The sequence below is a fragment of the Manis pentadactyla genome, chromosome 14, assembly GCF_030020395.1.
Source record: "Manis pentadactyla isolate mManPen7 chromosome 14, mManPen7.hap1, whole genome shotgun sequence".
NCBI lineage: Eukaryota > Metazoa > Chordata > Mammalia > Pholidota > Manidae > Manis > Manis pentadactyla.
In genome coordinates this window covers 84,468,130-84,476,962 of record NC_080032.1, presented here as the reverse complement: position 1 = coordinate 84,476,962, position 8,833 = coordinate 84,468,130, and the positions used below count along the sequence as shown (strand labels likewise).

Below are 8,833 nucleotides of genomic sequence, written 5' to 3'. Positions count from 1 at the left end.
AAGCTCGGTAGAAAGCCAAGTCTTGATGTAGAGCCTCGTCGAAGAGGGTGGGCGAGTTCTTAAATCCTTGTGGCAAATGAGTCCAGGTCAATTGTCCAGTAGTTCCTGTGGAGGGATCTTTCCACTCAAAGGCAAACAGCGGTTGGCTGCTCTGGTGCAAGCGTAGACAAAAGAAAGCATCTTTTAAATCTAAAACTGAATACTAGGTGTTTTCCGGGGCCAGGGAGCTTAGTAGGTTATAAGGATTTGGCACGGTGGGGTGAATGTCTTGTGTCCTTTTGTTAACTTCTCTTAAATCTTGTACTGGTCGGTAGTCTCCCGTTCCTGCCTTCTTTACAGGCAGCAAAGGGGTGTTCCATGGGGATTGACATTTTACTAATATCCCCTGTTCTATAAGCTTCTGGATATGTGGCCTAATTCCGTCCCTGGCTTCTTTACTCATTGGATATTGTCTCACAGTCACTGGTAAGGCTGAAGCTTTTAGTTCTATGACTACAGGGGGCTGGTTCTTGGCGAGCCCTATGCCGGCCGTTTCCGCCCAGGCTCCTGGGAACCGGTCAAACTACTCCTGACTAATTTTGGAGGGCTCTGGTCCCTTAAAGAGACGGTATTCATCTTCTAATCTTATGGTCAGGACACTTAAGCTCAAAGGTTTATTCTCTTGATTGGTCACCAGAGGTTCCCCAGCTTGAAAGGATATTTGGGCCCCCACTTTGGTTAAGATGTCTCTTCCTAACAGGGGTGTGGGGCATTCCGGTAGGACAAGGAACGAGTGGTTTACTCGTCCTACTCCTAAATCTACTGTTCTTCAGGTAGTTCACACATATTGTTTCTGGCCCGTAGCCCCGATCACCCAAGACTTTCTATCAGAGAGGGGGCCCTTTGTTTGAGTCAATACAGAATGTTGAGCACCGGTGTCTACCAGGAACTCAAGGGGTTGCCCCTCCACTTTCAGAGTTACCCTGGGCTCGGGGAGGGGCTCCGAGCCCCGTCTTCTCTAATCTTTGTCTTCCAGCAGAGACAACACCTTTTTCGGAGGCTTTTTTAGTGGCTTTTTAGGGCATTCTTTTACCCAGTGCCCTTTTTCCTTGCAATATGCACATTGATCTTTATCCAAAGGAGGCCGGTTGCCCAGGTGCCCTGCCTTACTAGTTCTGCCGCTAGAGGGCGGGCGTCCCTTTCCTTCTACCACTGCGGCCAAGATCCTTGTTAAATTTTTCACATGCTTCCTGTCCCTTTTTTCCTCTTTACTTTCTCTTTCTTTCTCCTTCCTCAATTCCTTCTCTTCCTCAGTCTCTCTCTTATGATAAACTTTCTCAGCTTCTTTCACTAAATCTCTCAGCGACAAATCTTGTAAGCCTTCCAATTTCTGAAGCTTCTTTCTAATATCGGGTGCTGATTGCCCAATAAAAGCAAGAGCCACTGAGGCACTGTGCTCCTCAGAAGTGGGGTCAAAGGGAGTATACCGCCTGAAGGCTTCCATCAGGCATTCTAAGAACACTGCAGGCGCCTCAGCGGCTCCCTGACTGACCTCTCTTACCTTGGCCAAATTGGTGGGGCGCCTCGCGGCCCCGCGAAGACCCACCACCAGAGCCTGGCGATAGATGGTTAGTCGCTCCCTACCTTCTGGAGAATTAAAGTCCCAGTTGGGTCTGGTCAGTGGGAACCCCCTTTCTATATCATGAGGGAGTTGTGATGGTCGTCCGTCAGTTCCAGGCATGTTCTTTCGTGCTTCCAGGAGGATCCTTTCTCTTTCTTCCGTGGTGAAGAGCACCTGCAAGAGCTGCTGACAGTCATCCCAAGTGGGCTGGTGAGAAAACATTAGGGACTCTATCAGTCCAGTTAGTTTCTGCGGTTCTTCTGAAAAAGGAGGGTGGTTAGCTTTCCAGTTGTATAAATCAGCAGAGGAGAATGGCCAATATTGCAGAGGTTGGAAAGGTGGGTCCCCTTCCTCTCTGAGGATGGGGGCCCCATAAGACCGGAGAGGAAAAATACCCGGTGGGTCCACTGTGGCCCCTCGGCAGCGTCGAGTTCCCTGGGCCGGTCCCAGAGGCGGTCCCATTGCCCCGGGGCCTGAAACTAGAGGCAATGGGGGCGCTGGGGCTAGGGGCGCCGGGGCTGGAGGCATCGGGGCTGAGGGCGCTGGGGCTGGGGCAGGAGGGTAGGGAGGGGGATCATCAACCATGAGTAAATCTTGAGTGTCAGGGTGAATTTTGGTAGTTTCTTTTTCCTTGCTCTGAGGTTGAGCCTGGGCCACTAAGACTTGAGAGCCCATTCTCTTTTGCACCCAGGGCTTTACCCAGGGTGGTAGATTTTCCACTAACTCCTGCCAGGTCACAATGTAGGGTTGCTGATCCGGATGTCCTTGAGACGAATTCTGAAAAACAACAGCTTTTACTGCAAGTAAAGTGGAGAGGTCAAAAGTCCCCTCTGGGGGCCACCCAACGTCAAAGGCGGGCCACTCAGAGGTACAGGAAGTCTGCCATGGCCCCTTCTTAACTTCTACTGACAAATTGTGTGCCCTCGCTCTCACTTCTGTCCAATGATCTAACGTCAGACTAAGTGGAGTCGTTACCGTCTGTCCCATTGTCAGTATAACAATTATTAGACACGTAAAGGACACAAAAAACAGAGACACACAGAGATTAGACACACAGCGGCCGCACTTAGTTTTCTTCAGATTCCTGACCAAAAACCGAAAAGAATCAGTGGGTTGATACTCTTGGCGCCCGAGAATCAACCTTATCTCATCAGATTCACTTTGCCGAAAAAACAGGTGAGAGGCCACCAGGCGTCCCTGGCCCTCCAGTCTCCCCGAGGCGTCCCCCAGGGTTGCAGCCTGTGGTTCTCCAAGTACGTCTACCGACCGCAGTCTCGATCCCTTTACGGGATTGGGATGACTGCCAGACAAGGGTACCCTTTTCAGAATTCTGACTGGTCTCACCAAGAAACAGAAAACAGAACACAGACAACTCAAGGCGCCACTTAATCTTACCTCTCCCTCCAAGGGCGACTTTCAGGAGTGAAACGGGGCGAGCGCACGATCCCGGACGAGCCCCCAAATGTTGGATTCTCCCAAAGGAGGGCGCCGCCCCAAATCACTCCAGAAGGCGTCACTTGATGCAACAAGCAAGAGGAATCTATTCAGGAACCAGCTAGCTGGGGTCCAAGTGTCAGCCCGACGCAGCGGGTCTCAACAAGGACCCCGAGTACTCAAAGCCAGAGGTTTTTATAGCATTTTCAAAAAGGGCAGTATTTTTCCACAAGCACATCACAGTGTTTTTCCAAAAACACATAAATTTCAGCTGACGTCACATCCTGGGGATCTGGCAAGATAAGATCACCCTCGGAATGTTAGGGTGGTTCTTAGTAAGATAAGCTTGGTATGTATGATTAACTGATTAAAGTTAGCTAACTAAAGGTCACTGCAATCAATGCTGGCTGACTAACTTGTTTTTCAAGGTTCTAATATTTTCCTATTTTCTTCCTTCTAAGTTAGAAAATGGTGTCTAAGCTTTTAAGATGGCTATGCTTATGCTAACTTTCTATCCTTGATAAAGTTGATTCTTAGTGATAGATTCTACATTAGAAGTACCAGTGTTTCGTGCGATTGTTAAGCATTCAATTCCTCTTTCACTGTGACCATTCTCATATTTAGAGCTTCTTTCCACCCCTGTATTTTGTTAGGTTTATTCTATGTCTCTGTACCATGACATTCTCCAGGTCAAAGTACTTGGGCCAGATCGACACACATGTTACTTGTGTGTGTGGAGCAGAATCCCACCAACTTGCTCTCACAGTACGATGCTTTCATTTGGGCAATCAAGTGTCCTGGAACTCAGTGATTTGGGTTGAGCTTGTGGCTCCAAGGGTGTCTTCTGTCCTTTCTTGCCCTGAACTCTCAAACTGCCAGTGCCCTTCCCAGGATTTTTTTGGGTAGATCCAAGTCTACAATGAATAAGTGCTTTATTCTCTATGTATTCGTTCAACGAATATGAGTTAAACATTTATTATTTGCAAAGTACGTTCCAAACTTCTGGAAACAAAAAATAACAAAACACATTATGGGTGCTCATGAATCTCAGTCTAGTAAAGAAGAAAGAGATGTAAATAAATTCTTGAAAAATAATATGATTCATGTTATAATAGAGGTGAGTACAATAGAAACTTCTTTAAATGACCTCTTCTTAACCTACTCACTGGATTAACTAATGCTCACAGTTCCTTTAGTAAACCATGACTGATAGCCATAGCAATTCAAACATTTTTAATCAATAAACTCATATCTACATACCCAATCACTTCTGCTTTTAACAGTCATATTCTTACTAATAATCATATGCACAAGAAAAATAAGAATGGGAAACTTGTTTAACTTTATTAAAAAGGTAAAGCAATTAAAACAATGCGTGCTAAGGTCAGGGGAGCATTTTGATATCTGAAAGTGAAACATGATAGATCAATGTGAGACAGGAAGTAGTGAAAAGGGTAGGCAGGACAGGCAGCCCTGGTAAGAGTCGAGGAAAACCCCAGTAATGGTCAACAAAAAGGAGAATTAAAGCACACATTCAATAAAGAAACCACATCCTGGAACAAGCCAAGAAAACCTTAAGTCTCACCCCAGCCCTAGCAACAAGGCCCAGCCAATAAGGTAGACTTCCTCCTTTTGAAATGCTTATAAATACCTAGACTGCAGCCCCAGTGTCCTCCCTTGGAGCCTCTGCCAATTAGCTGGAGCCTATTTTCCTTAAAGCTTATCTTCCTTCCTTTACATTAATAAAACTGTCAGTTGCTCTGTGCTCTGGTCTGTTGTCCTCATTCTTCATCACCTTCAAAACATGATCCCAGGGATCAAACAGGAATGGTAACAAGTGGGGAAAAGAGGGACTATTCAATAAATTGAGTTGGAAAAATAATTATCCATATGAAAAAGATGAAACTGGATCCCTAATTCATACCATAATAAAAAATCAACCACAGAGAGATTAAGGACTTAAATGTCAAAAGCAATATTTAAAAACTTTAAGTAGCAAATGTAAATGAGTATGTTTCCAGCTTTGGGCTAGAAAAGGAGTTCTAAAGACAGAAAGTATTAAACCAGAAGACACGAAAATACCGCCGACATTAAAATTAAGTGTATTCATCAAAAATACCTTTGAGAAAATGAAAAGTCAAGACACAGACTTGGAGAAGATATTTTCAACATACAGCCAACAAAGGATTAGTATTAGGTCTATAAAAAGAACAACTATCAATCAATAAGGGAAGGATTAGTCCATTGTAAATAAAATGGACAAAGATCACAAACAGGTCTCACACCCAAAGAAGAAATGTTAAGTTCAATAAAGATGAAGAGATATTCAACTTCAACAGCAACCAGGACAACAATCAGGACCATAATTTGACATGTCATTTTCTACCCATTTGATCTGCAAAAATAAAAAAATTCAACAGTGTTTAGGAGGATGTGGATCAACAGGATGTCCTAAACATTGTTGGAAAGGACATAAATGAATTTTGGCATTGGTGAGAGAACCAACTCTACTCCCAACTATATACCTAAGAGAAACTCTAGTTTATGTACACTAGCACCCAAATATAGGAATGTTTGCTATATCACTGCTGATAATAGTAAAACAAACAAAACACCTAAATGCCCTTCAACAAAAGAGTGAATACATATAAAATATTATATAGCAGTGAGAATGAATAAATAAAATTGCACACATCAATTAGAAGAATCCTAGTAATGTTACATTGAATGAAAAAGCTGAGATTGATGATATTATATATAACATGATACCATTTGAAAAGTTCAGAAATTATTAAAATTAAACTATATTTTGGGGCACACATGTATATGTTGAAAAAAACAACTTTAAATGAAAAAGTGATACAATCAGATAAACAGAGAATGTGGAATTCTCTACAAGATAAGAGACATGTATGCTCTGTTAAAGGATTTGAACTAAATATCACAGGAAGTAGAAAGTCACTGAAAGATATTAAGCAGAGGATAAACATTTTCAAATTTGCATTTATAAAATATATCACTAGCGACAATGTGGAAGATCATTTACTGTTATATAGAGACAATGACCTCCCTGGTTAAAGAAGAACAACACATGAGAAGCATATAAACCATGCTCTTATTTCCTTTGGTAACACAGTTAAATGAAGTATATACATATACTATCAATACGTCTGTTTGAAAAAGTAAGAAAATGCTGAGTATTCCATTTATTTGTTCAATAAATATCTGTTGAGTACCTATGAAAGTCAACACTGTTTTAGGCAACAGGGACACAGCATTGAAACAAAACGTTCCTTCCATCTTTTTTTTAACAGCTTTACTGAGATATAAGTCATATATCATACCATTCTTTCATTTAAAGTAATTTAATGCTTTTTAGTATATTCACAGTTGTGCAACAATCACCATAATCAATTTTAGAACATTTTTATCACCTCAGAAAAAAAACTTATTAGCGTGAGCCATGCTACTCATGCTGTTTGACAAGGTCCAGGCGCGAGGAGGTTTCCTGAAAGTCAGGAGACCTCACAGCTGGCTCCTACTACTCCCTTCTTTGATTTTTGCTGTTATGTTGTTAATAATTGGTCTTATGTATGGGAAACATCATGCGTGAAATAACCTGACCCTCATGAAGAGGGACAACTCGACCCAGGGCTATACCTAGAACAAGTGATTCTGAGAATAAAAGTAATTTTACAGGACCTACCATTCCAGGCATTCTGCCACAAGTAAATGAGGCAGAACAACCCCAGCTTCCCATAAAACCAGATGCAGCTTGTCCTCCTTTTTGTAACAATACAAACATGATAAATGAGGAATTTTTTACAGAATTAGCTAAGAAAGAGTTATGGGAACCCGGTTCATGGAAAAACCCAGCTTGCCCAGAAATCTATATGAAGCAACAAAGCAATAAAAAGAGACTGGTAGTCCCCACCACCCAAGGCCCCCCTAAGGCTGCTTATAATATAAGAGGGCGTCTCTGGTATCCCCCTCGAGGAAAAAATTCTATGAGTAAGATAGGGAGATTTACATTTACCAATATCCCATATACAGGAATTTATGATGAAAATATGATAAAATATTATTATATTAATGGAAAAGTAGTAAGAACAAATTCTGTGTCATTGTTTGAAAGGATACAGAGAGCTAGGAAACCATACTGCTTATGGACACGGGAGAATACGAATATTATGATAGAATAAGATGCTCATATTGCATCCGTAAGATGGATGAAGATTGTGGAGACCTAGGTATCAGCCATTTTTCTCCATCAATTTATTTTGGGTGTAAACCTAAAAAACAGACACAGAGTATAGGATGGTATTAGAGAATAGTTTAGATACAAATCACATAGCCTGAATTCTATATAAACTTAGATATAAGTCTTGAACTTTGTGTAACCTCACATGCTGAAAAGCAAAAATATAACCCACTCTTTGCTGCACGCCATATTCTGTCTAGCACCTAGCAAGTAGCTCACATGAATCACTAATCAAAGCAGACAGAGGGAAAGTTAAAAATTCAATGTTAGAAGGAAAGTGCAAGAGGAAATGATTATATCTGATCTTTCTTAAGGGTAATGAGCCGGAATTATGCAGAAATTGAAAGGAAAAAAGGATTGAATCATCAACGATCAAAGAAAGACATTTTGCAATATTTGGAATTAAAATACTATAAAAATGAAGACACTGCTGGTGTATGCTGGGAGATGCCTCAACCTGATCTTGAGTTCTGTCCCTTCATTCACTGACGCTGTCCTTCCCTTTGTGTTCCCACCCCGGTTGGAGCTGGACTCCGACGACTTATACTCTTTACTATCATTCCCTTGCCTGTCACATTCCCTAGCCTTAAGCAACAGCTAATCTACTTTCTGTCTCTACAAATTTGCTTATTCTGGACAATTCACATAAATGGAATGGTACAATATGTGGCCTTTTGTGTCTGGCTTCTTTCGCAGCATGTTTTCAAGGTCCATCCGTGTGGTAGTGTATATCCATAGTTCATTCCTTTTATGGCTGAATAATATCCTATCTATATGGATACACCACATTTTATATATCCATTCATCAGTTGATGGATATATGGGTTGTTTCCACCTTTTGGCTATTATGAATATTGCTGCCATATATATTCATGTACAGATTTTTGTGTGGACAAATATTACATTTTTCTTGTGTACATGGTTAGCAGTGGAATTGCTGGATCATACAGCAGTTCTACATAATAACTTTTTAAGGAGTGGCTAAACTGTTTCCTCAAGTGGTTGAACCATTTTACATCCCCTCCAGCAGTGTAAGTGTTCTCATGTCTCCACATTCTCAATGTGTTACTATCTGACTTTGATTCTCTCCATCCTAGTGGGCGTGAAGTGTTACTTCACTGTGGTTTTGATCTGTGTGTCTCTAATGACTAATGGTATCAGGTGTCTTTTCATTTGCTTGTTAGCCTTTTGTGTATCTTCTTCGAAATGTTTGTTCATATCCTTTGCTCATGTTTAATTGGGCTTTTTATTATTGAGTTGTAAGAGTTCTTTATATTCTAGGTAATTCCCTTATCAGATATGTGATTTGCAAAGATTTTCCACCATTCCCTGGGTTGTTTTCCACCTTCTTGATAGTGCCATTTGATGCACAAAAGATTCTAATTTGGTAAAGTCTAGTTTATCTATATTTCCTTTTGTTGCTTCTGTTTTTGGTGTAATATCTAAGAATCCATTGCCAAAACTGAGGTCATAAGATTTGCCTCCTTTGTTGTCTAAGATTTGCATATTTTTGGCTCTTATATTTCATAAATTTTGAG

The 8,833-nt window shown here is 41.3% G+C and overlaps 1 protein-coding gene across 1 annotated transcript; it reads right to left on the bottom strand.

The window, feature by feature from the left end:
- Window positions 1-562: 562 nt before the first annotated feature.
- LOC118914574 (uncharacterized) lies at window positions 563-2,587 on the bottom strand. Its single transcript, XM_036889629.2, is given in 1 exon segment — window positions 563-2,587. A coding segment is annotated over 1 exon segment (2,025 nt).
- Window positions 2,588-8,833: the final 6,246 nt, after the last annotated feature.